The 27,779-nt window shown below is 45.3% G+C and overlaps 1 protein-coding gene and 1 non-coding gene across 37 annotated transcripts in view; one reads left to right on the forward strand and one right to left on the reverse strand.

Annotated features, from left to right (window-relative positions):
- Positions 1-3,330: 3,330 nt before the first annotated feature.
- Positions 3,331-3,403, reverse strand: TRNAE-CUC (transfer RNA glutamic acid (anticodon CUC)). Its single transcript has one exon. It is a non-coding gene; the product is annotated as a tRNA-Glu (tRNA).
- A 5,101-nt stretch (positions 3,404-8,504) lies between these two features.
- Positions 8,505-27,779, forward strand: part of TSC1 (TSC complex subunit 1) — a 52,969-nt gene continuing 33,694 nt past the window's right edge. For 26 of the 36 annotated variants that reach the window (XR_014082207.1, XR_014082204.1, XR_014082203.1 and 23 more), the window contains exons 1-3: positions 8,505-8,566; positions 17,623-17,685; positions 24,685-24,869. Coding sequence is in view for 22 of the 36 variants with exons in the window: in XM_081590760.1 (XP_081446886.1) it covers positions 24,764-24,869 (106 nt within the window). In the remaining 14 variants the exon portion in view is untranslated. Of the gene's footprint in view, positions 8,596-17,622; positions 17,686-24,684; positions 24,870-27,779 lie in introns of all 36 variants that reach the window. The other 10 variants (XR_014082208.1, XR_014082213.1, XR_014082215.1 and 7 more) reach the window with 1 other exon arrangement.

Consider the following 27,779-nt stretch of genomic DNA (forward strand, 5'->3'; position numbering starts at 1 on the left):
GACCCAGAGTATCAAATTGCCAACATCCGCTGGATCATCAAAAAAGCAACAAATTTCCAGAAAAACGTCTATTTCTGCTTTACTGACTATGCCAAAGCCTTTGTGTGGATCACAATAAACTGTGGAAAATTCTTCACGAGATGGGAATATCAGACCACCTGACTTGCCTCTTGAGAAACCTGTATGCAGGTCAGGAAGCAACAGAACTGGACATGGAACAACAGACTGGTTCCAAATAGGAAAAGGAGTACATCAAGGCTGTATATTGTCACCCTGCTTATTTAACTTACATGCAGAGTACATCAAGGCTGTATATTGTCACCCTGCTTATTTAACTTATAGGCAGAGTACATCATGAGCAACACTGGGCTGGATGAAGCACAAGCTGGAATCAAGATTGCCGGGAGAAATATCGATAACCTCACACATGCAGATGACACCACCCTTACGGCAGAAAGTGAAGAACTAAAGAGCCTCTTGATGAAAGTGAAAGAGGAGAGTGAAAAAGTTGGCTTAAAGCTCAACTTTCAGAAAACTAAGACCAGTCCCATCACTTTATGGCAAATAGATGGGGAAATAGTGGAAACAGTGGCTGACTTTATTTTGGGGGACTCCAAAATCACCACAGATGGTGACTGCAGCCATGAAATTAAAAGACGCTAATTCCTTGGAAGGAAAGTTATGACCAACCTAGATAGCATATTAAAAAGTAGAGATATTACTTTGCCAACAAAGGTCTGTCTAGTCAAAGCTATGGTTTTTCCAGTAGTCATGTATGGATGTGAGGATTGGACCATGAGAAAGCTGAGCGCCAAAGAATTGATGCTTTTGAACTGTGGTGTTGGAGAAGAGTCTTGAGAGTCCCTTGGACTGCAAGGAGCTACAACCAGTCCATCCTAAAGGAAATCAGTCCTGAGTGTTCATTGGAAGGACTGATGTTGAAGTTGAAACTCCAATATTTTGGCCACCTCATGTGAAGAGCTGACTCATTTGAAAAGACCCTGATGCTGGGAAAGGTTGAGGGCAGGAGGAGAAGGGGACGACAGAGGATGAGATGGCAAGATGGCATCACCGACTCGATGGACATGAGTTTGAGTAAACTCTGGGAGTTGGAGATGGACAGGGAGGCCTGGCGTGCTGCGGTCCATGGGGTCGCAAAGAGTCGGACACGACTGAGTGACTGAACTGGACTGAACTGAACCATAGTAAGGTGTTGGCATAACTGGATCTTTTAAATCTTCTTTTTCTCCTTAAACTTGAGTATCACTATGAACTCATGGGTTTGTATTTTTTAAACGTTTTACACTACGTTCCAGAAATTCCTTTTTATGGTCAATGTGTTAGTTTCTGAGTGCTGCTTTAGCAAATGACCACAACTGGGTGGCTTAAACAGCAAAACCATATTCTCCCTGTTTTGGAGGCCAGAAATCTGCAATCAATTGCAGTTCTTTTTGAGCTTTCTTTCTTTTCATGTCTTTTGCCCTGCCCTCTTTTTCCATGAAATAAGTGAGTTAGAAAAAGATTTTAAAGAGGTACCTCTGTACCAGGAGGCTTGTTTGTGAAATAAGTTGCAAACAGTTTCTCTCAGCTTGTCTTCTGTTTGCTTGTTTCCTTTTCTGCCCTGCCAAAGGGGTTTGGTTTTGTTTTTTGCTTTGGTTTGGAGGCTGGCTGATTTATCAGCCCTTTCTTCTCTTGCTTCTTTCTAGCCACTTTCAGAAAGCTTTTTTCCCTCCCATGACAGACAATTCACCTGTGTTGTTTTCTTCTAGCACTTTTACGGCTTCACTTTTGACACTTAAGCGCTTTGACCTCTTTGGAGTTTTTTCTGGCGTAAGGTGTGAAGCAGGGATCCAGATTTAACTTTTCAAGCAGTCCTGGCATAGTCTTCAGGGGAGGCCCAGCTGAAATAATACCTCGAGCTGTGGATGCTTCTCCTCTGAGGGACAGGGAAAAGGGAGGGATTCATGGTGACTAAAAACCTCCTGCTGGACGTGGAGAACACTGTGCAGTGTGGTCCTCCACACTGTACTGCAAGGGGGATCAGAGACGTGGTCGGGAATCTGGGTGAGGAGGTGGCCTGCCCAGGAGAGAGGGAGCCCAGGATTTCAAAATTTCCATCCGCAGGCATCAAAGCCAAGACGGAGCCTTTTCCAATATTCAGCAGACAACTTTCTCCTCTCCTTTCCTCCACTCTCAAACCTTCAGAGGACCCTCTTTGCCTCTACACACAGTTCAGGCTTCTTTTCTTGTTGTTGTTTTAAGCTCAGGGCCCTCCATGTCCTGCCTTTCTTATCTCCCATTCCATGTATATCTTAAATCTGACCGCTGATCAACCAACGAGCCTTAGGTGGTCTTACCTCAATGGCTTCTCAAAAATTGGGTCTTCCTCCTCCAAAGCCCACCTGCCTCAACACCATCGATCAGATTCCTGATTAAACTGGCAGCAAAGTCCAAGGCCCAACCCCACCCACAGGTTGCCGTCATCGCTCTGAGGGCAACCACTCTGCAGGGTGGACCTGACTCTGAGTCACAGGGGTCCACCTTCCGTCTCATCTGCTGGGCTCCGTGCACCTGAAAAGCAAGCGTAGGGGATTGCCTAGTGCCCTTCCCCAATTCACGTCCACCCAGAACTCAGCATCTGACCTTATTGGGAAGTGGAGTCTTTACAGATGTAATTCAGTTCAGATGATGTCATATTGAATTAATGTGGACCCCAAAGCCAATGACTGGCGTTCTTATAAAAAGAGGAGGGGGGAGTCCCTGGGGGCCCAAGTGGTTAAGAATCCGCCTGCCAATGCCGGCGACACAGGTCCGATCCCTGGTTAGGGAACCAAGATCCCACACGCCACAGGGCAGCTGAGCCTGCGTGTCACAACTGCTGAAGCGTGTACGCTGAGAGCTCAGGCAACAAGAGAAGCCACTGTAATGAGAAGCCCGTGCCCTGTAATGAGGACCCGGTGAAGCCAAAAATAAAATACATGAATAAATAAATGTGAAAAAAAAAAAAACAAGAGGAAAGGACATACACAGAGGAGCGCACCCCCTCTTTAACCCAGTGACCGAATCTGCACGTTGTGAAAACGCACAGGGAGAGAGGACAGGGGAGGATGGAGGTAGGAGTGAAGGGATACAGCTCCAGGCCAAGGACATCATCAAACACGGCGGGCAACCCCCAGAGGGTAGGAGAGAGCTAGGGAACACTCCCCATCAGAGCCTTCAGAACAAACCAGCCCTGCTGACGCTTGCATTTCAGATTTCGGGCCTCCAGAACAGAGAGAGAATACACTGTCGTTGTTGTTTGGCCATGCCTCATGGCTTGTGGGATCTTAGTTCCCTGACCAGGGATTGAACCCGGGGCCCCTGCAGTGAGAACACTGCGTCCTAACCACTGGACCACCAGGGAATTCCTTACGCTTCTGTTACTTAAAGCCAGCCTGTCTGCAGAACTTTGTCACAGCAGCTGCAGACGGCGGAGCTCGTGCAAGTGGAGGGAACGGTAACAACAACGTTCACTGGTGCCCACGCTTTGGCACGTGCTCAGATGAGCGTTTACACAAGTCTCTCACTGGACAGTCCTAGCAACCCTCTGCGTGGGGTATTTAAGGCATTGGTGGCACCCCTATTGTCTAGGTATATGGAAAAGGAAGCTTGGGGACTCGCCCAGGCCACACAGCTGGGTTGTCGAGCCAGGGTCTCAGCTCTGCCCGCCCCCTGCTGTCCCCCTAGGTGGCCTGCTGCGTGCATCGCACACCTGTGGCCACCACGCCACCTGTCCTTTGTAAGTGTTGGAAAGGCATCCTTGAACAAAACCTCAAAAACCCAGATCATGAGTCAAAAAAGAAAGAGGGTGATGAGAAGGAGGAGGGGCTGATAACACCAAAATTAACGTCTCTTTTTCAATGAAGTACAATACAGTAATAGTTAATAGGAAGGTAACAGATGGGGCAAGACACTGGAAATATCTATAGTCGATGAAGGACACATTTCTATGTGCTGCAATCCTGCAAATCAACAAGGAAAAGAGAGTAACTCTACTAGAGGGAAAATAGATAAGAACTGGCCATTTGTAGAGGATGAAACCTACAAGACTCACCAGAATATAAAGAAATGGTCCATCTCATTAATAGAGAGAGATAAGTTAAAAAGAGAACGTATCACCATGATAGGGCTATTAAACTTCACAGGTAAAGACTGTTGGCAGGGATGTGGGCATTTCTGTAGAATTCTAATGAGACTGCAGACTGGGCAGCTGTCCTAAGCAACACTTGGGTGGTGTTTCTTAAGTCTAAAATTTCTGGGGCTGACGGATACGGTTAGTACCTCGGCTCTGGTGATGGCACCACAGGAGTATGCCATGTTCGAAGTCATCAAGATATAACATTAACCTTCTGTATATCCATTATACCTCTGTAAGGCTAATTTTTTCTCTAAATACAACAAAAGAGAGTAAGTCTATGCACACTCTGTGACTCACCAGTTTTACTCCTAGTCACGTATCCCAGAGAAGTTCTCAGCTGGACCCATAAGGAAACAGGTGCGCGCACGTGTGCTAAGTAGCTTCAGTCATATCCGACTCTTTCAGACCCTGTACACTGTAGCCCCCCAGGCTCCTCTGTCCATGGGATTCTCCAGACAAGACTACTACAGTGGGCTGATCCATGCCCTCCTCTAGGGGATCTTCCCAACTCAGGGATGGAACCCATATCTCTTAGGCCTCCAGCATTGGCAGGCAGGTTCTTTACCACTAGCTCGACCTGAGAAGCCTCAAGGGAACGGGTACACTGAGGTTTATCACAGGCTTTTTTCTGGTGGACTTCGGGTGCCATTCCATGGGACAAATGTGAGTAGATCAGGGTACATCCAGGTCGTTGAATAACTGTCAACAGAAGCTACTGGCTGGATTTATTTAGAGCGACGTGCATGGGCTTCAAAACAACACCGAGGGGGGTGAAAAGTAAGAAGCAGATTTGCCATCTATAACATAATGCATTTACATGAGTTAAAAATACACGCATACATTTGTATACATATATGTGTCCATTCTGACAGTGCTAGACAGCAAGGGGACAATGACAAGACTGGAGAGGCCAGGGCTGCGAGGGGCCCTCTGGGCTCCTCTCTGGAGCTTGGACTCCATCCTCCAGGATATGGGTAACCCCTGAAAGCAGGGGGCTGCCATGCAGAAAGCTGAAGCAACAGGACCCCTCAAATGGATGAACCCGTGACATTGAAAAGGATGTAATTTTGGCTAGTGGGGTCCTTCCAAAGGCCTTCAAATCTTACTGCATCTGGAAGGGCTTTCATGAAGGACAGAAATCCAGCTGAAACTAGCATCAGCCAAAACAGTTTTTGCTTCATGGAACTCAGAGGCCCAGGGTGAAGCTGGCCTCAGGGACTTTGGAAATTGAGGGGATAGCAACCAATGTTTCTCTTTTCATCTCTCTCTTTCTCTGTATCTTTTCCATCTTTTGGCTACAGCGTTCATGGAGCCTGAGGTAGGAGAGCGAGAAGGGGAGGGCCACAGCTTTATCCTAGTTCAATGACTCCAGAGGAAAAGACAACAACTCTTTCAGCATCCATGTATAAAGACTCAAGGAAGCACCCTGATTGGCCCAACTTGGGTCACATGTCCAACTGTGCCAATCCCTTTGGCTGGATGCTTGGGATCCTGGATTGGCCAGATCGGTCCAGGTGCCTGAGGTTGATGCTGTGGTCCCAGGAGGGGGTGGGGGAGATGCTGCCCAGGCAAATGCACAGGTGTGCCTCACACACATCAAGTCAGTGCCACCTGCCTCCTAGGGCTCATCCCTTCGGTCTTGTCACACTCAGTGTGGACATGATGGTTAGAGAAAGCCTGGCCAGAAGCTCATGCTGTGGAGAGGCTCCAGGGAGGTAAGTGGAAGATAGTGGTCTGATTAACATCTGTCTGAGCGCTGAAGAATTGATGCTTCTGAACTGTGGTGTTGGAGAAGACTCTTGAGAGTCCCTTGGACACCACGGAGATCAAACCAGTCATTTCTAAAGGAAATCAGCCCTGAATATTCATCGGAAGAACTGATGCTGAAGCTGAAGCTCCAATACTTTGGCCACCTGATGGCGAAGAACTGACTCACTGGAAAAGACCCTGATGCTGGGAAAGATTGAAGGCAGGAGGAGAAGGGGACAACAGAGGATGAGATGGTAGGATGGCATCACCAACTCGATGGACATGAGATTGAGCAAATTCCGGGTGATAGTGAAGGACAGGGAAGCTTTGTGTGCTGCGGTCCAAGGGGTCGCAAAGAGTCAGACATGACTTAGCGACTGAACAACAAGTCAATGACAAAATCAATCCCAGAAAAGCAGAAAATATGGAGCCAGCCCCTGAGCAGGGGCAGGGCTGCCTCTGCCTTTCCTCCCAGCCTCTTCTCACAAGCCCCTAGCGGTCAGTATTGAGAGAACTATTACCCTATTACCATTCTTCTTCCAGATATTGTATAAACAGTAACAGCGCGATTATGGCCCCCTTGAGGGCCAGGAGCTGATGAGGCTAGTGTATCACTGCTCCCTGCCACGGAGGATAGCATTCCAGCAGGATGAGGTCACCGAGCCAAGGAAGAGGAGGGTAGGGAAAGGGGATTCCTGGGCTGGAGCTCTGGAGTCGTGCCCGTCCCAACTGCATCCCTCCCGATCACTAGTGGATTCGGACTGTGCCTGAGTCCTTGCCACAGTGCTAATGCTAAGGCAGGAATCTGTTCCTGTGAGATGGTTTGTGGACTAGGGGAACCTGGGCACTCCCCTCTTCTCCTCCAGCCTCTCCATCTCTGGGTCCCAGGCTGGGTACGCTGGGTGACTACACAGAAGCTAGCGTTGGATGGACTGACTCCAGGCAGTGCTTGAATGCCCGTTTTGAGAGCATTGACAAAGTAAAAAAACTAACATTTACTGAAATAGGTTCTATGCTGGTTACATCTTAAGGTCTCATTGAATCCACCCCAAATCCCCATTTGGTAGGCATCACGATTAATATTAAAACTCCTATGTTGCAGACAAAGAAACTAAGGCTCATTTCACTAGCATGATAGCAAAAACCTGTGTTCACACTGGTCTGTTTGAACAACAACCTTTTGGCTTCCCCAGCTGCCTCCAGGCAGTGTTAGGCTGGTGGAATTGCCAGGTCAGTGCCCACCTGCCCCATAAGCCAGGATGGTGATAAAGGTTGTGCACTGCTCAAGGGCCCCCAGGAGCAGTGGGGGTGGGTGGCTAAGGGCCAAGATACAGCCTGGGCTCTGCTCACACGGACTATGGGCCCAGGGGAAAGGCCCTTTTTCTAATGCTCTTGGGGCCTCTCTAACCCTACAGGCTAACAGGGCCTCCTGGAACCCTGGCCACTCTCACAGTAGGCCCCTTAAGCCAAATGCTGCCTTGCCTTGTGACCCAAATGGTTCCCATGAGAAAGCTTGTTATTTCCATAACTCACCCAGCGTTGTCTCCAGGTGCTTGCTTCTTTTAGTTCTTTCCTTCCCAACTGCCTCTCCCACTTCTGTTTCATAAAACCTACCTTTCCTTTAAGGCCTAGCTTGATGCGCACTCCTTCAGAAAGCCTTTCAGATACCACCATTAGACTGCGGCCTCTCACCCCGCTCTAGATCAGTCACAGCGCTCACCATAGCCTGCCTTCGAGGACCATCATCTTGTGAGCATTTACCCTGCGTGGGTCACTGTGCTTAAGCACTCTCCATACTTTATGTCCTTGAATCCTCACTCCACTCGTGTTATTATACCCATTTCACAGAGGAGGAAACTGAGGCTCAAAGGACTTCAAAAGTTGTCCAGGTTTACACAGCTAGGAAGGGGGCAGCACAGGGATTGAATGAAGGGGTTGGGCTTTGAAAGCGGCCAGCTCTGATTAGGGTGGTTTTCCAATGATGTCGTGACCGGGTGTCTGAAACGCTAGCAATCTGAGGGGCAGAAGTCAGTGTGATTCTCCGCAAGCCCTTCGCCCACGGGGGTCCCACTGGCTCCTTGGGAAACAAGATGGAAGCTCTGCGGTCAGGCACAGGGAGACCCTCGGCTGGGGAGCACCCAGGTGTGCGAGCCTCGGGAATGCAGGAGGCGCCCCAACCACACCCAGCCCAGCCAACTTGTTTACGCCTCTTGCACGGCCCCTCCCGCCCAGCCCGGGTCACGTGACCACCTCCCCGCCCCTCGCTCTCTCTCGTGGCTCCTCCCCGCCGCGCCGGCCCTTCTTTTTGCCTCCTTCGGAGTCACAAGATCTCTCAGCAGCTCCCTTTCGGAATCCTTCCGCCCGTCCCCGCCTCCCCACCCCCCCGACACCCCCTACCTTACAAACTCTCCTTGGCTCTTTCTCGGCTGGTTAGCACCACCAGTAATGAGCAGAACGGCCCCTTCCTTTCAAACGGGCAGGCGGCCACGGTCAACGGTCTTCGGGTTCGAGGGCGAGGCGAGGCGCGGCTGGGGACTCTTTTTCGTGGCGGAGGCTGCAGCGGCCGTGGACATTTCACGACGGGGGGGAGGTGCTGTACGTCCAAGATGGCGGCGCCCTGTAGGCTGGAGGAACTGTGAGGTAAACAGCTGAGGGGGAGGAGACGGTGGGTGAGTACGGGGGTGTCGCCTCTTCCTTTTCGCGGGGGGCTTCTCGGGGCAGTCCCGGCACCATGACCCCAGTCTGGGGAGCCCTGTGGGACTGGGGCAAGGGGCTCACTTGCCGGGGAAGGGACCCCGGGAAGGGGGGTTCGGAGAGCTTTCCCCTCCCTCTTATTACTCGCTATCTCCGACGGGGCCTGACGGGGGTTGGCGGGTTTGTGGGGGAAGAGAGGCGGCCCCGGCCGGCACTTGGCCCCTCCTCGGGGGCGGAGGGGACCGCTGCACCCCCCCGGGCCGCGGTGCCGAGGACAGAGGGTGAAGTGGGCCGCTTTGCCAGCCCCTTGCTCGGTGGGGTGACAGGTTTCCGCGGGGTGCGGAGAGCCGGGGAGAGACCCTCCGCGGGAGAGGCAGGTCGGGATTGGGGGCTGGGGGCTGGTGCTAGGGCTTGATGAGAGGGGTCGGGGTGGGGGGCGGGGAATGAATGGAGTCTGCCTGTGGGCATCGGGGACCTGCCCGGACTCGGTGTCTCCGCTGAAATTTGCAAGAGCGTGTGTGCCTCGCTCTAGATGTGCTTTTGGGTGTTTAATTGATGGTGAAAGACAGTTACCTTCTAGCCGTCAGAGGTGATTCTTAAGAGACAGCTATTTGCAGAGCCACTCCTAGACGCTCATTCATTCATTTGAGGAACTGGAGGATGAAGAACCGGCAGTCAGAGAGCCCTTTGAGAATTAAAGCTGTTTCTTTGTGTTTCCTGGTACAGAGTTTTGCTTCGGGCGTTCTGGGCTTGGAGGGGTGAGGGTGGGGGCTTTGGAGGGGGCGCGGTCCTCCTGACACCAGCAGCTTGTTGATGGAGTAAGCACTGTGGAAGGGCTCCGCAGTCACCACCTCTTTTGGCCCTCGCGACAAAGGGGAGAGGCAGCCACCAGGAATCCCTCCCATTTCTCAGATGAAGAAACTGAGGCCCAGAGAGATTAGGGTACCGTGCCCCAAGGTCACACCTCTAGGATTCTGAGAGCCAGGATTGGAACTGGAGTCTGACTGATTCCAAGACTGTGCTCCTGTCTTTGTACTTAACAAGATTCTTGTTTATCTGTTATTTGATTAGATCTGATTTGTCATTCTTTCTGATCAGGTGATTAGAGTTAATCAGTTGGCCAAGGTTTGTGCATAAGTGCCTGTGTGTGCCTGCTTAATTTTGAAGAGGGGCCCACTTACTCATACCTTAGCTTTTGTTTGGGATGGCAGTGCTGTGACTATAAACACGGTAGTCTAAATTAGGCTGGAAAGTGTTTGATGTTTTCATAAAACAAATGCGTTTACTGCAGAAAGAAGCTGTGCTAAAATCCTTGCCGAATTTTTTATAGAAAGCATAGAAATAGCACTTCACTTTGCACAGCCTAAGCTGGTAAAAGTACTAAAATAGAATAATATTCTTCTGAGATACTTGGATTTATAATTTGGGGATCAACTTGGAGTCATCTGAATTTGTACTTGCTGACAAAATGGGGCTGTAAATTTTGAGAAGCATTATAAAACCCAGCCTTGTGGGAGCCCTTGATTTACTGAGCAACCACCTGTGATTCTTAAGTTGAACATTCCCGAGTAAACCTGGAATATGCAAATGTGGAAATTGATTTAAGGTCGTGTGGGGAAATGCAAACTTTAACGGTCGTGCATCAAGCAAATGAGACACCTCAGAAACAGTGAAACATCCTTTGCTATTGCCCTGGGGAGCTGCAGAATCCTTTTCTAACTACCGGGTGTAAACTTAAGGGGTGTTTATAGAAGATGTAAATGGGAAATATCCTCTTACTAAAGTTAATATCTTACACCAAACACTCTTACATCACGTGCGTGAAAGGACGAATGATGTAAACTTTCTCTGCTTCATGCATTTCCTGGTGTCATAAAGACTTTGGTACGTTCCTAAATTCCTAGTTAGACAGATTCCTAGGCAGCTGCCCACATTCTTACTTGTTTTCGGTTAAATTGGAGTGTCTCAAATCCTGTGACTCGGTTGTACTCTGCCTGATTGGATTCTTAAGAGTAAGAGCGAAGACATCCCAGTCTGCGGGTGTAACATGATGCCTTCTGTTTTTATTTGTGAAGTGAAACTAAACGGTCTTGACTAGGACAGATCAAATGTATTCCTGTCTGTAGAATAATGAAATTGCTGAAAACGAGAAATCTCTTTAACAGTAGTGTCTATCAGACTCACGCACAGGTAGCTTGCATATGTCGCTGAGGACACCCTGGATATATATTTTGGAAGAAGTTATAGGTGATTCTGATAGCACCGGAGATTGAGGACCAGTGGCTGAAGTTATCAGTTTGGCTATTTTTCTTTTAACTTATAATTCACTGCAGAGGCGTTTCTTAAAATAGCTTCTGACCTCTGGTGTATATAGTGGTGGGTAAGTTTGGGGCTCTGAGGTACAGCTGACTTGATCTTACAGATGTCTTCTTTTAAAGTTTGTTAAGGTGCAGGTACCATTCTTTTCTGGGTTCTAGGGCCTCGCTGGACTAAAATTAACCTTTCCTGGAATTAATTAGATATTCTTGACTGCAGATGAGCCAAATACAGCAATACATCAACCATTTCAAGCTTTTCTAAAAGTCACATAGATTTCAAGTCCTTTGGGGTTTAAGTTAAACATTCTGTGTTGATCGAATCAGGTGTTAAATGGCTTTATAATAACTAAGCAAACCGGCGACTTTTAGCTCGACCTGTTGAGTTTTTATCCTTTTCTATCACATTTTAGAAAAAGATATTCCTTGTAAATGCCTCATATTATAAATCTCTCTTTGAGAGATTAGTTTTATTGGTATTAGTTTTGTTTATCAATTAAGTAGCTGCAAGCATGAAAGAAAAGTGTACTCAATACCACTTAAACCTCTACCTCTAGCTTTTTGCTTTAAAAATAAATATTTATAATTGGCATATACTTAAACACTGAATTTTTCCCTCTCAGTGTTTCCTATGGTTTGTATATGAAAAAAACTATTTTTTTCCATTGGTCTGAAAAAGGTTTCAGCCTGTTTAAATTGGTCTAAAATTACCATCAACAATTTTAGATTATTCCTTTTCTGCTTTGCTTTTTTTTAATTTATTTTTTATTGAAGGATAATTGCTTTACAGAATTTTGTTGTTTTTTGTCAAACTTCAACATGAATCAGCCATAGGTATACATATATCTGCTTTGCTTTTTAAGCCTATAGTTCCTAAACATTAGTAATTTAATGTCTAGTGTCTATTTTGGGGAGGGGGAGAATGAAAAAAAAAGTGTATATAAAACATGTATAATGCCAGGACCTTGCTTATTTCTTCTTACTTCTTTTGTGTAGTGCTAACTTTTGTTCTATACAGGGAAGTAGCAAATGGTAAGGACACTTTTAAAGGTTGAATGAATTCAGATTGTCATCTAGTGAGTAAAGTGCCTTAAAAACCTAGTTTTGATACAAAACAAGACATGGTAGTTACTGGCCTAGAATTCACAGGTCACCTTCTAGAGTAAAGATGATGGCAGTAGAGCCCATGAAGTATCTGAGTGACAAGGGATAATTTTACTCTCCTGTTGCTGATGGAGGACACACTGGGCCGAGGTAAGAAAGAACAGATGTCATGACCGTACTGTCTGTGGTGGCTGAGACCCGTGCTGCTCTGAGCCCAGAGCACACAAGCACAGCGAGAATCATGAAGTGTATCCATTTTAAACTGCAGAATGACTTTATCAGTGTTTCAGATATAAGTGATTAAGTGTTGACTTCTAAGCCTTATGTACCTAGCAGTACATTTTGTTTAGTAGTAATATTGTTATAATAAAGTTTGTATTTATTGGCACAATGCCAAACAGTGTGCTAAAGTTTTTGACATTCATGATCCTGTTAGCTCTTCCCAAAACCTTTCAGGGACAGGATAGGGAGATGAGAAAGTGGAGGCTTCAGTAACTTATTCAGTGAGTTGAGCTACGATTTGAACTCTGTTGGTTGACTCCAGAACCCACACATTTAATCTTTCACTTGATAAATAGTCTGAACTGCTGAGCTCATAAACTAATTGAAAAGTCAGTGGTTCTTAAGTTTTGGGGGGCCTCAATTCCCCTCTGGGAGTTTGTGGGAAGCTGTGCACCAAATATCCTTTTCTTTCCCATCAGCTCCAACAAAATTCACACAGGTAAGAAAATTTGAATAGGAACTTTACAGACCCAGCCTGAAGGCCGGCCGATCATTGCAAACAGTTTACTGCTCTTAAAAACGGACTCGGGCTTTCAGAAACAAAAGCAACCCACAGATAGGAAAGGCCTAAGTCTTTTAAAGATGGACTGTGTACTGCTTGTACTGTAAATCATTTTGTTAAAACTTTTATATTGAAAGGTTCTTTACACTTCACTGGGAAATCAACTTTAGGTGTCATGTTAAAAGAAGTTATAAGTGGAGAACTCAGGTGTGTAACTTGCTAAATGCTTGTCAGGCTTAGCATTCAGTCCCTGTGTACCTTTAGCACCTGGCAGAATTCCATTGGGCTTTTTTCCAAGGTTTATCCACTATCTATTTTTTTTTCCCTTTGAACCTCAAAAGTATATATATATTCCCTTAATGTTTCTTGCCTTCCCCCTGCTTCCTAGACTGGTGGTTCAGAATCACCTGGAAGACCCCACTTCCAGGTTCAGAGGTCTCAGACCAGGCTTAAATCCCCAAGTGATGGGTGCTGCTGCTGTGAGGACCACCTCTGAGACCCACGGGTGTTAGTCCTAGACCATCAAAGCTCGTGCCCTTAGTCCCTAGGAGTTTTCTATTTTAGTCCTTGAACTTGAGACCTAAAGAAAACTTCAGTTTGCTCAGATTTATTTTAAGAGAAGCTCTGTATTTTGAAACATGACACTTGGTTTATTTTCTTGGTGAATAATTTTGTTCATGCTAATAGAAAGTTAAAACATAAGAAACATTGTTTATAGACGAGGTGGTGGTTGCTGTTGTTTTAGTCACCGACTGTTTGGAACCCCATGGACTGTAGCCCCGCCAGGCTCCTCTGTCCATGGAATTTCCCAGGCAAGAGTACTGGAGTGGGTTGCCATTTCCTTCTCCAGGGGATCTTCCTGACCCAGGAATTGAACCCGTGTCTCCTGCTTCTCCTGCATTGCAGACAGATTCTTTACCACTGAGCCACCAGGGAAGTGCCTTATATTATAGAAGACGTACACCTAACCAAAATCAGTGTCTCTCCCTGTAGACAAGATACTAGAGGATCCACCTCTGAAATAGGTTATGCGCTCCAGCAGATTGTCCTTCGGGTCCCTGATGGCTAGCATTCTGAATGGAGAACCTGGAGCTCCTCCTCTGTTTATACAACCTTGAGAGGGACCACAACTGCTGAGACCATTTAAATCACACATGACTGTACATGTTGCCAGGTTTTGCTCTCAGCTGTTTCACTTTCACACACTGAGAGATATTTCCTTCCATGCAGAAGTAGGAAGGGGAATTGGAGCTCATATCTTACCTTTTTTAGATGCATTTGTGCTGAAGACAACTTTATTCACTTCATAGAATATTCCTGTAAGAAATTACCTGAGCGTTACGGAGCCAGAGCCAGGCCTGAGTGTCAGTTCAGTTCAGTTCAGTCGCTCAGTCGTGTCCGACTCTTTGCGACCCCATGAATCGCAGCACGCCAGGCCTCCCTGGCCATCACCAACTCCCGGAGTCTACCCAAACCCATGTCCATCGAGTCGGTGATGCCATCCAGCCATCTCATCCTCTGTCGTCCCTTTCTCCTCCTGCCCCCAATCCTTCCCAGCATTAGGGTCTTTTCCAATGAGTCAACTCTTCGCATGAGGTGGCCAAAGTATTGGAGTTTCAGCTTCAACATCAGTCCTTCCAATGAACACCCAGGACTGATCTCCTTGCAGTCCAAGGGACTCTCAAGAGTCTTCTCCAACACCACAGTTCAAAAGCATCAATTCTTCGGTGCTCAGCTTTCTTCAGGCCTGAGTGTATAAAGTATATTATTGACATTTTATTACTGTCTGTGTTATCGGTGTAATGTTTCTCTTCTATTTGTGCTGTACTTAAAATGACATAGTCCATCTGTGCCTCGACCTGTATCTGAATTGTCTTTGAACTTTCTTAGATAAAAACCTCAGTATAGAAAACAAGTTACAGTGATAAGACGTCTGCCTGCCTTTATTATACCTGTAGTTGTTTTTACATCACAGACAAGTTGTACAAAATTATCTTAGGCGATGTGATAACATAGTTACGTATTTTATGTGGTTTGTGGTTCTGAAGAGTCCCAGGGGTGAGAAGGACACACACCACACTTGATTTTCCAAAAGCTGAATAAAATACTTTCTAAAGGCGTTTGGGTACCTGCCACGAGTATTTCATAAAGGTGTGTACAGCTCTTAGCTCTCTCACAGCTCGTAATGCAGGGATGTGCTAGGGCAGAGATGTGTGCAAAAATGTGTTCAGGTCCTGCTAATGACACCTCCACATTACTGGTCTAGCTGGAGTCTGTGTGTGACCCCATGTATATAGGCCCTCTCTCTGTAAACTCCTAAAGAATGAAATGAAGGTGAAATGTGAAAACAAGTTGGCCTATGCTCCTTCTGCTTAATCTCAAAACACTGAAGCACAGAGCTCTCATCTTCCTGGAACCTACCCTTTATTTTTATTCAGAGAGATTTCTTGTAGAAGGGCAATTACCATGTTGCTTTCAGGTGAGAATACCGCTTTGGGGTCAGACATCAAAGAGGAAGGGTCTAGATCTGAAGGCATGTTTCCTTTTTAATTTGGCTTTTGAAAGTAAGAACATGGATTGGCCTTGTTACACTCTAACAGGTGTTTCCATCCGAACCACTCAGGGGGACACGTTTTTGAGGAGGGTCTTCTCCATTCCTCACTTCCGAGCAGGAAGTTCACAGGTTGCATGATTTTCCCTCGTAGTACCTCCATGGGGCAGGATTTAGATATAAGTGAACAGGTAAACACTTCCAAATATAAATAATGGCAGTGTTGACTCGCCAACACTTATTACCATTACCATCTTTTAGCATCGTGGTAAAGATGTTAAGTCTTAATGTTGAGCATGGACAAAAACCATTCTGACTTTCTGTGCCATTTCTTTATCTGTGACAGTGATCTTGGCTGGACAGGCTATAAGATCACATCTGGTATTACATCCTAATTTTACCCTTGCTTTAGATGTTCCTTTTCAGGTAAAACATCCAACTGCGATTAATTGCAACAGGAGTCTGCATGACTCACTGGACTCACAGCTGATTTTAACATTCTCAAAATTAGAGGCTCCAGGGTTTTAACTGCAGCCCTTTTGGCGGAGTGACTGTAGCTGGGCAAGCACTCCCTGTCTGAATGGTTTGCTTGGCCTCCTCGGAAGGCCAGCCTCTGCCCAGCTCTGCACACACACTTGGAGTATGCTGCTGAGGCCCGCTGGTATTGAATGCCTAGAATGTGTTCCACAAGGAAAGATAATTACCCCATCATCTGAGCATGAAGTTTTCACTGTGAGAGAGCTGCCCAACGCACTAGTTCAACTTTGGCCAGGATCATATATTGAAGGGCTTGCTTCTAGGGTCTTCCGTGTTGCGTGTAATTAGGCCTATATTGTGTATGAGGTTTAGCTGCCAGGCTGCCGTGTCTTCGTCCCACCCTGGAATGGCTAGCAAAGAAGCCGGTGAACTCTTTGTTGACCCACACAGGGTATATTTGCCCGTTGGGTGCCAGATGCTGAAATAGGCCCTGGGTATCCACCAGTGGACCCAACAGATGGTCCCAGTCCCCATGGAGCTCACAGTCTAATCAGACTGTACCTAAATGTAGTTTGAAGGACCCACATTTTAAAAAGCAAACTGGAATGTATGTATGTTCATGTTAAACGTGGATATTTAATATAATTTAGAGCAGGAGAAGAAGAAAAAAAAATGCTGGCTATTCTCAGAAATTTTATGTTTGTCATGCAGAGGGATTAGGTTAAGGTGGTGCTGTTTTGAAGGCTGAGTTCAGCTTTGTACATTTATTTAAGAAATATTCTGACTCCTAGTCATTCCGTCAACACGTCCCAGACTCTCTGGCAGCTGCAGGAGATACAGTGCTGAAGAAGCGCCTGTCTTTCCTTGCCTGGAACTCCTGTGCTGGTGATAGGTACACGCTCAGTAACTCATTGCACTTCTTTCATTGGGTCGTGGTCAGTGACACCAAGAAACACAGGCTACAGAGAGCACGTGCCTTGCCTGACCTGGTCTGGGCGTGAGCAGAGGGAAGTGAAGGCTTCTCTGAGGAAGCGCTTGTTCAAGTGGAGAATTTGAGGGTGAAGACTGAGCTCGGGAGTGGGCAGAGGTCGGATCTCTCGGGCACAGGGACAGCTCGTACCTGGTCCTGAAGTGGGGAGCACATGGGTCAGCTGAGAGAAGGTGAGGCTAGTGGGGCAGGGTCTTGGGGGCAGGGGGCTGATGTGAGCCCAGGACGTGCTTTGTGCCCGGCGCTGTTCTTACTCTTGGGCACCTCGGGCAGTTCCTCTGCCCCACACTGTGCTGCCGGCTGCAGGGCAGCAGGCCCCACGCAGCCTTAGGAGGCAGGTGCCGCGGGCTCTTCTCTCCATACAGATGACAGGATTTAAAGTTAGACGTTAGAAACGTGCAATCAGTCAGCCAGAGTTACACGGCTGCTCGATGGCGGAGCCTGGGTTTTTCTGCTCTGAGCTCTAATTCTAGAGCCTGTCCTGCCCGTGCATTTACTGCCCACTCATTTATAGCTCTAATAAAGACAGTTAACAAAAGGCAGACTTGACAAGTTCAGCGCAATATAAAGAATTTTCCAGCAGCCAGCCGTTCAGAAATGTAGATGGGGAGAGGCCTGTGCACCCAGTGATTCTGAGTGTTCATTCCAGCGGAAACCAGATGGCCACCTGTCAGGGATGGGGCGGAGTGGGGAGCCGGTGAACCCCGACCCCACTCTGATGGCGTCTGGGATCGCACTGCAGTGTGTGATGGTGATTGACAGATACGTGTTTTTTCTCTCCAGTGACCATGAAAGACACCAGGTTGACAGCACAGGAAACTGAAGTACCAATTGTCCCCAGAACAGGTAAGGTGTAAACTCAGCGCAGCAGCTGGGGGGAAGGTAGGGGAGAATCATTTATCTTGTCTGTGGTTGCACTGGTGCAGAGCTTTCTTTGCATTCAGGATGTAATATTGATGGTTTTAGCTATTTGCCAGTAACTGTACCTTCTGTGCCGTGAAGTAATTAGTCAAATTACCGGTAATTTATTAACAGCTTATTCAGTGCCAGGCATGGTGTTAAGTGCATTCTATGGTTATTTATTTTCTTCTTCAGAGCCACACTTTTTGGTGTGTCTTCATTTTGCAGATAAGGATTGGGCTCCAAAATGTTATGTAATTTTCCCAAGGTTGTATAGCTAGTACTTGGTGTACCTGCGACTCAAATCAGTTCTAACAGCAAAATTTGGTTTTAACCACTAAATAAAATTGAATCTTGAGTGTTTGAGCAAGCCATTTATCTAGCACAGAGGTTCTCAACCCTGGCTGTGCTTTAAAAACCCACATGGGTCTATAAAAACAAACCAGATGTCCTGTCTGGACCCCACCCCTTAACCTGCTCTGGAGTGAGGCCTGGGCTTCAGGATTTCGTAGCCTCTCCAGGTTATTCTAGTGTACGAACTAGGCTGAGGACCCCTGAGCTAATGAGTTAGCATTTACTCTTAACATGGCTTTATCTATTACTTGTCTTAATCAGTTTTCTGGGGATGAGATGTATGTTATCGTGGTTTCTAGAAGTTGGAGGATTCTCAAAGTCCTAAAATATATCCTTCCTAAATATCAAGGCTCTGGCATGTCTGTGGCTAGGAGTGTAGCCTGAGTGATTCCTGAGCAAGATTTTGAGTTTAGCGGCGGGAATGCGCAGTGCAGCAGCTTTCTTTCTGCAGGAAGGGCATAGGGAAGATGGGAAGGCATTTCGTCCGCTGTCTTTGTACACAGATGGCTAGTGGGATTCATCTGATGCCTCCCTGGTTGCCCTTTGCTGTATTATCACTGTCTGCCTCATCTTACCTCATAAGAATTATGAAATAAGGTGAGGATTTTTGCCTTAAAGCTTACTGTCTGTTCACAAACAGGGTCTTAATACAGATTGTAGACTTATAAGAAGGTGGAAGATGCATTGTTCCCTCACGAGTACGGAAGACTTTCCGAGTTTGACTTTTCATTTTCAAAAAAAAATTTTTTTTAAATATTTATTTATTTATTTGTTTTTGGCTATACTGAGTCTTCATTGCTGGACAGGCTTTCTCTAGTTGTGGCGAGCGGGGACTTCTCACTGCGGTGGCTTCTCTTGCTGGGGAGCACAGGCTCTAGAGTGCATGGGCTTCAGTAGTTGTGGCGAGCGGGTTTAGTTGCCCCGCAGCATATGGAATCCTCTGGACCAGGGGTCAAACCTGGGTCCCCTGCATTGGCAGGGGGATTCTTAATCTTGGTCTGGTGGTCCAAGGAAGCCCCATTTTCAAGCGTTGTCGGAAGGCCACTGAATATGAATTTGAACCCAGTGTCAGATGGTCCTGTTCATATCCTCGAGGCCCAAGCTGAATGTCACACGTCAGAAATCTCAGATTGTATTAATATTTTTCAGTATTGCACTTGTTTTACGTTTCAGTAGTCATATTGCTAAAGTTTGAAATTTTAATGTAGGAAAAGTACTTGGTCAGCACTGTCAGCTGCTGGATTGCTCCCGTGTTAGCACATGTGTGACACCAGAAAGATGTTCCTCTTCAGCTACCGCTTTAGTCCCATCACTAACCTTTGTGGACAGAGCAGAATGGAATTCAGGAGAGTTTCTGGTAAATTATGTTTTAGAAGGAACCTGTACCTGGGATTCGTAGCTTGGTCAAGCCACAAGGATCCTTCATCTTAAAGCCACCTTAACAATTATTGACAATCTATGTCAGTCACCTTGAAAAGCTTTTTGTTTAAATTTTTAGCCCCCGTAGACACAAAATACAAGACGAAAACTACAAGAAATTGTCTTCCTATAACGGTTTTGTAAAATCTGTTTTGAAATTTTTGGTTAGTGAGTGTAAAATGTGTTTGAGTATTTCACTTTTTCTTAACATTGTTTTTTTCATATTCTTTATGTTTGACTTGAAGATGATTTATCATGGATATTGTTGACTGTGGTTTGGGGTTTTTTTTCGTGTTTTAAAATTTAGGTAACAAGCTGGCATTTTATTTTTAATTCACCTTCCCAAGACGTGGGGTGTTCCCAAATCTGACTTTTTCTTGAAAGACTACAAATTAGGATTACAAATTAAATGAAGTTATTAAATGACTTTTTTATAATAAATGTAAAACAATTCTGTAAAAGTTAGAATATACTTTAATTTCTGTTGTGTAGCCAAGTATTGTTAAAAATTTTATAAACATTTGGCTCAAAGAATAATTACTGTTATTTGTAAAGTTATCTAGTGAAGCTACCTTCTTGATACTCATCAATATATTTAACTGTTTGAAAGTCCTTAATTGTTTTCGAACATAAAAATCACATTAACTGAAGCATTTATTTTTAGTAATAATAAATGAATAAATACTGTATTGTTGGAATTTCAACTTGTAAAACACAAAGCTTAGATGTTGCATCTAGAATGTTTTCCCTTAGTTCCAGTATTAATGGTAATCCTAAATGCATGCCTGTCCACATTACAGAGGTGTGGATTACGTATGATGGTAACATTAACATATCCTTGCTGGTCACATATACACAGTCAGGGATGCCAGAAATGCTGCTGAAGTGAGTGATTGACCGTTCAACTTTCAGTCCTACAGACCAAGGCCACAGCCAGATTTGGGCCAAAAATAGAAACTAAAATCGAACTTTGGTAAATCTCTGTTTTCCATGCTTGTTGAGACCATGCTAAGTCTTCTGTTTGATTAAATCTGGTTACCAGTGTAGAGGTTCAGTCTGGTTTATTCAGAAGTGGTGACTTAGAACCCCCCTGTTGCTTTAGATTGGCTTGTCTGGGAGGCCTCTCCGAGATGGTGACATTTTGAGCAGAGACTTGAAACCAACAGCAACACGAGGATCTGGGAGAAAAGCACCCCAAGGACGGAGGCAGCAGCAAGCGCCTGATCAGGGCGCTGTTTCCCTGAGCTTCAGAAACCCGAGACTAGCACAGAGGGTGGCAGGGTGCGGTGAAGCAGGCGGGGGGGGGGGGGCTGGCTTCCCAGCTGCCCGCTCAGGTGCACCGGGCAGCTGAAGGGGAGCTGGCTCTTGTGCGCTCCGTGGGGAGCTGCTGGATGATCTCACGTGGGAGCAGTGGAGTCTGATTTCCCTGTTTCAGAGAGAGACTTGGTGGTGGTGTAGGGGAGAGGAGTGATGGAGGGATGGAGACTGCTGATCCCTTGTCTTTAAAGGGACACGATGGGGGCTTGGACTGGGGCGAAACAGAAGGGGAATTTGTTGGGCTTGCCAGTGGATTAGATGTGAGCGTTAGAGTGGCGGAAGAGTCAAGGATGTCACCTAGATGTTGGCTGTAGATTGATGGTTGTGCCTATTACTGAGGTCCAGGAGACTGGCAGAGGCACGGGTTTTGGGGTGGGAAGTGGGTATTGAAAGTCATGACTCCCTAATATAAACAGCATCATTGACAGCACTATACTGTGCTGTGTGGCCCCCAGCGGTAATATTAAACTAAACGAAAGGTTGCTTTGGTGTGTAGGATACAGAAATGTATGAACTCAGATACTGAACTCTTGGCTTCTACCATCTCCTGTTTCCTATGCTTGGTTACTTCCAAAATGGAAGCGAGACTTGCATGGCGAAAGTGGATGCGTGATGGGCCTGTGGTGCTAACCTCTCAGTGACTTTTCCCTTGTCTCCTCTAGGCTGTAAAGTGTGTTTAACGTGTATGCACCTCACCCGCTCCCACCACATCCAGCTGGAGCTGGTCCCTTCCCTCCCTAGTGTACTCACTGAACCGTGTCCATTTCCTGCTCATGTATGTCTAGTTCTTTGTGGCACATGCTAAGTCTTTCTTCCCTACTTAGCACCCTGCATTTAACCCCTCAGGAAATATTTGACTAAGTTTAAAAAGGAGAGATATTCCGGTCATGGAACTAATTCCGAAGGCTTATGATTGAACTCCCGAGAGGGCTGTTTAGAATGACAAAAATCCTTGAACTTGAGGCACTTAAATGAAAAATCCCACAAAAAGCCCATGATTTATATTTTTCCTGACGATTAGAAAAATATGATTGAAAGGTAGAATTTTAGAACTGAGGAGACAAGCAACAAAAGCTTGTTGCCAAAAAAATGTACAAGTGTATTTTAGACTAAAACATTATTTTTACTTCTGTAAAGCACTTGGAAAGAGTAGCCTCCAGAAATCAGACTTTATACCTAAATTACAATCTGAAAAACAAGTGAGGTGGTCCATGACGGTCAGCCCTGAGTACCGCCAAGTTGGACTGGATGGGCGCCATCTTTGTTTAGTCACTCTGCTCCGGGCTGCCTGCGTTTGGAGGAGCAGCTCTGACACGACTGTCTTCTGAGCACACAAAAGACAGACTCAGGAGTCTCACTAGCCTGAGACGAGGTAAGTATCTGCTTTACTGGCACAAAACCAAACTTAGGGGCAAAATACCTTAAAGTCTAAGAATCATTTGTGAGTTACCCGAAGTAGAAATGAATGTGGGGATCAGCTAGATAAATGTGCTGTTAAAGTCATTTTGAAAGTGGTGACCCAAAGATTTTCACCAGTATTCGTAATGATGATATGTGAGTATCACTCAGTGTTTATTTGTGCCAGGTACTGTGCTTAACTGTGTGATATAGGTTACCTCATTTAATCCTCTTGATGAACAATAAACCCTGACAGGCTAGTATTATCTTCACTTGTAAATTTAATTTAATCCAACTTACAATAAGGTGAAATTTGTTTCTGTTTTCAGTTTTGAACTTTTACAGTGAAACCTAACTGGTTATGGTCTCACACTTCTGAGTCCTTTGAAATGACTTCCTTTATGATTTACCTGTAGGATTTATACTTATATAAATATAAATTTGTATTATATTTGTATCATACAGCATCCTTTCTATATCAAGATTTGCTATCAAAAATCCATTTATGTGTTTTAATTGATCTTTCTGGCTAATGAATCTCTGATTCACCAAGAGAAAAATCAGTGAATATCACCAAGTTGTAATTGAACAAGAGCACAGATAATAATAAGTTAATACTCAGCAGTCTCAGGGGTCACTGCTACTTTAAACTTGGCCTTCTATTAGGAGGGGCTTAGCTGTTCTTTAGCAGAGTTTTTCCTTAGCGTGGTGTTTCTCAAATGGGGCGTATTTACCCTTAAAAGAATTATTCTGGAGTGCTTATTAAAATGAAGATTCCTGAGTCCACAATTCAGTTCTAAAATGGGCCCAGAAAGTTAGATCTCAGGTGATTTTGACAAATACTGAAGCTTGAGAACGGTTCCTTTTTTTAAATATGTACTTTTATTTATTTATTAATATTCAATTGGCCACTCCGGGTCTTAGTTGCAGATGCAGGGTCTTTAGCTGTGGCCTGTGGTGTCTAGTTCCCTGACCAGGGATTAAACCTGGGCCCCCTGCAGTGGGAGCACAGAGTCTTAGTCACTGGACCGCCAGTCCCAGAACTGTTACTTTAGCTTACTCAAAGACAAGCAAATACAAATTAAAGAGTATGTTTTAATGTGGCTGCAAGTGACATATACAGTTGTTGGTCTGAGAGCTGAGCCATCTAAGTTCTGCTTTACTCTGGGACCTTGGCAGAATTATTTATCCTTTTTGAATATCCATACTCTGATTTGTAAAATAAAGATAATATCTGCCTGCCTCACAGTCGCTGTGATGATCAAAACCACGAGTTAGTTTAATGTCATGTTTATGGACTTAGGGCTTTGAGTGAAGTACATTTGGGGTCAAATTTCAGTTCTCCCCAGTTGTGCCTCCTGCTAGCTTTGTGACGCTAAGCAAATAGCTTGATCTCTGTTCCTCTCCCTGTAAAACGGGGGATAAAAGAACCAATCATATTGTAGTTATATATGGAGTATATTTGATGATGTTTGTAAAGGGTGTACCGTGCCTCTCTAAGAAATGGTAGCTGTTTTTACAAATACAGCTTTAAAAACCGTAGTGGGGAGAAATGAATGATTGTAAGTGTGTCTAGTGATGCGTGGAGAGTGAGCTGTTTTTTTATATAAAGTGATTGCTCCACTGCCATAAAGCACTGAGTATTTGAAGGTTCAGGGTTTGTCCTGATGCCCCTGTTCATTCACACCCACTTCGCTGTAACCAGCAGCATTGGAGTGTGGGATCGGTGTCTGGAATGAAGGGGATAAACTGAAAACAGAGGAACCATCCCTGGTTGAAATCAGGTTTCACACTCATACACTTGTGACCTAACCGGCCGTACTGTCTTCTAGACACTGATGGGGTTATTGAGAAGATAGCATTCTTTCAGTTCTTCTGAAAATGGTTCATCTACTCTTTGGATCAGTGATTTGAAGTGTAAACCCAAGGTAGAATCAGCAGTAATTAACAAAATAATAAAACTTCTATTTAGTCCTGTTACTAAGTTGCTGGGATGATTCCAACTGGTGTCTTTTTTTTTTTTTTAAATAATTAAGTTTCTCTCTGTTGCATTGGACTTCCCTGGTGGCTCAGAGGTTAAAGCGTCTGCCTCCAATGCGGGAGACCTGGGTTCGATCCCTGAGTCGGGAAGATCCCCTGGAGAAGGAAATGGCAAACCACTCCAGTATTCTTGCCTGGAGAATCCCATGGACGGAGGAGCCTGGCAGGCTACAGTCCACGGGGTCGCAAAGAGTCAGACACGACTGAGCGACTTTCCTTTCCTTCTGTTGCATTGCCTAGAACTCCTCTTCATAAATTTGTCAAGAACACCATTATTTACACACCTTAGCTTCTTTTGTCAACAGTGTTCTGGACAAACTTTTCACTGCTTTGAATACATGCTCGGTTTGTCTGGCAAGTAGGTTTTTTTGGGGAAAAATGGGGCTATTTTATCAGTGTTCCTCTTCTTTTTTTCAGTCTGGTAGTGGCACCAATGAAGAACCTTCAAAGTCTTTAATGCACGTCCTGAACCAGCAGAGCACATTTGTGTCAGATAATGGCCCAGCAAGCCAATATTGGGGAGCTCCTCTCCATGCTGGACTCCCCCCTGCTGAGTGTGCGTGACGACGTAACAGCTGTCTTTAAAGAGAATCTCAATTCTGGTAAGCCAAATCCTACCCTGGTTAGCTACTTCATCTTCTAAAGAGAGTCTTTAAAACCACCAAGGGAAAGCATATGTAGGTGGGTTCATTCTACATGTGTGTTAAGCTCTGGGTTATGGAGCTATTCACAGGCTCCACACTGTACACGTGCTTAGTCGCTGAGTAGTGTCTCCCTTTGCACCCCCATAGACTGCAGCCTGCCGGAACTCCTCTGTCCATGGGGTTTCCCAGGCAAGAATACTGGAGTGGGTTGCCATTTCCTACTCCAGGGGATCTTCCTGACCCAGGGATCGAACTCGCGTCTCCTGCATTGGAAGGCAGATTTTTATCACAGAGCCACCTGGGAATCCCTTCACATAAACTCACAAACATAGAAGTAAGAATCACATAAGGAACCCCACGTGCCCAGCCTTTACTGTTTCAGTGAACCTCCCTGACATCCCCCCACACAGGTATTTTAAAATGAATCCCAGACCCATCATTTCATCTGTAAATCGTATGTCATTTTTATTATGAAACATGCTTGCATGATCAGTTGTGTCTGACTCTGCAACCCCATGGACTGTAGCCCACCAGGCTCTTCTGTCCATGGCATTTTTCTAGACAGGAATACTGGAGTGGGTTGTCATTTCCTCCTCCAGGGGATATTCCTGACCCAGAGATTGAACCTGCGTCTCCTATGTCTCCTGCATTGGCAGGCAGATTCTTTACCACTGAGCCACCTGGAACCTCTTTTTAATCATAGAAACATAAGTCTAAACAGTACCCTTTTTTGGCTTACCAGATTGGCAGAAATCAAATATTGGTCATAGAAATGGGCACTTTTAGCAGGAGAATGAATACATGGGAGTTTACCCCTTTTGGAGTATCTGTCGTTAATTAAAAGCATATGCCATTTGGTCCACTTAAAAGAATCCATATTTCATTCACTTGAATGAAATGTAACAAAAACTTGGAAAAACCAAAGTATCCTCCAGTAGGTAGATGACTGAATTAACAGTAGAGCCATGAGGAGAGCGAGGGGCCCGGTGCAGAGAAGGAGGCCGGTCCTCGGTGCTATTGTGGAAGGTGTCGTGACAGCAGGAAGAAGGGAGATGCCTTCCACAGCACCTTGTTGAGTGGAAGAGACACACACACACACACACACAGACTATGGGTGTGTGGGTGTGGGGGCTGTGTGCGGGCGATTCTGCCAGTATGAAAAGTTTGGAAAGGATGCAAACCAAACCCAAGAGTGTTTGTCTCTGGAGTGGGTTGTGAGGCCAGCGGTGAGGAAAACTTTCACTTGTATTTTATTGACTTTCATATAATCTGAGTTGTTAACAATAGGCATGAATTTTTTTTGTTACTTAAACAGTTTAAAAAAGGAGACAGTATTTCATGTGCTCTTAAGGCTACTTTTCACAGTTTATTGTGATCCACAGAGTCAAAAGGCTTTAGTGTAGTCAATGAAGCAGAAGTAGATGTTTTTCTGGAATTCTGTTGCTTTTTTTAATGATCCAGTGGATATTGGCAATTTGATCTCTGGTTCCTCTGCCTTTTCTAAATCCAGCTTGAACATCTGGGAGTTCTCGGTTCATGTACTGTTGAAGCCTAGCTTGGAGAATTTTGAGCATAACTAATGTGTGAGATGAGTGCAATTGTGTGGTAGTTTGAACATTCTTTGGGATTGGAATGAAAACTGACCTTTTTCAGTCCTGTGGCCACTGCCGAGTTTTCCAAATTTGCTGGCATATTGAGTGCCACACTTTCACAGCATCATCTTTTAGGAGTTGAAGTAGCTCAGCTGGAATTCCATCACCTCCACTAGCTTTGTTTGTAGTGATGCTTCCTAAGGCCCACTTGACTTCGCACTCCAGGATGTCTGGTTCTAAGTGAGTGATTGCACCATCGTGGTTATCGGGGTCATTAAGATATTTTCTGTATAGTTCTTCTGTGTATTCTTGCCATCTCTTCTTAATATCTTCTGCTTCTGTTAGGTCCATACTGTTTTTGTGCTTTATTGTGCCCATCTTTGCATGAAATGTTCCCTTGGTATCTCTAATTTTCTTGAAGAGATCTCTAGTCTTTGCCATTCTATTGTTTTCCTCTATTTCTTTGCACTGATCACTGAGGAAGGCTTTCTTATCTCTCCTTGCTATTCTTTGGAACTCTGCATTCAAATGGGTATGTTTATCCTTTTCTCCTTTGCCTTTTGCTTCTCTTCTTTTCTCAGCTATTTGTAAGGCCTTCTCAGACAATCATTTTGCCTTTTTGCATTTCTTCTTCTTGGGGTTGGTTTTTATCACTGCCTCCTGTACAGTGTTACGAACCTCCATTCATAGTTCTTCAGGCACTCTATCAGATCTAATCCCTTGAATCTATTTGTCATTTCCTCTGTATAGTCATAAGGGATTTGATTTAGGTCATACCTGAATGGTCTAGTGGTTTTCCCGACTTTCTTCCATTTTAAGTCTGAATTTGGCAATAAGGAGTTCATGATCTGAGCCACAGTCCGCTCCCGGTCTTGTTTTTGCGCACTGTATAGAGCTTCTTCATCTTCAGCTGCAAAGAATATAATCAGTCTGACTTTGGTATTGACCATCTGGTGATGTCCATGTGTAGAGTTGTCTCTTGTGTTGTTGGAAGAGGGTGTTTGCTGTGACCAGTGTGTTCTCTTGTCAAAACTCTGTTAACCTTTGCCCTGCTTCATTTTGTACTCCAAGGCCAAACGTGCCTGTTACTCCAGGTATCTCTTGACTTCCTGCTTTTGCATTCCAGTCCCCTATCATGAAAAGGATGTATTTTTGGGGTGTTAGTGCTAGAAAGTCTTGTAGGTTTTCATAGAACTGTTCAACTTCAGCTTTGGCATTAGTGGTTGGGACATAGACTTGGATTACTGTGATGTTGAGTGGTTTGCCTTGGAAATGA

Source organism: Giraffa tippelskirchi, chromosome 4, assembly GCF_054371585.1.
Source record: "Giraffa tippelskirchi isolate mGirTip1 chromosome 4, T2T-mGirTip1v1.2.pri, whole genome shotgun sequence".
Classification (NCBI taxonomy): Eukaryota; Metazoa; Chordata; class Mammalia; order Artiodactyla; family Giraffidae; genus Giraffa; species Giraffa tippelskirchi.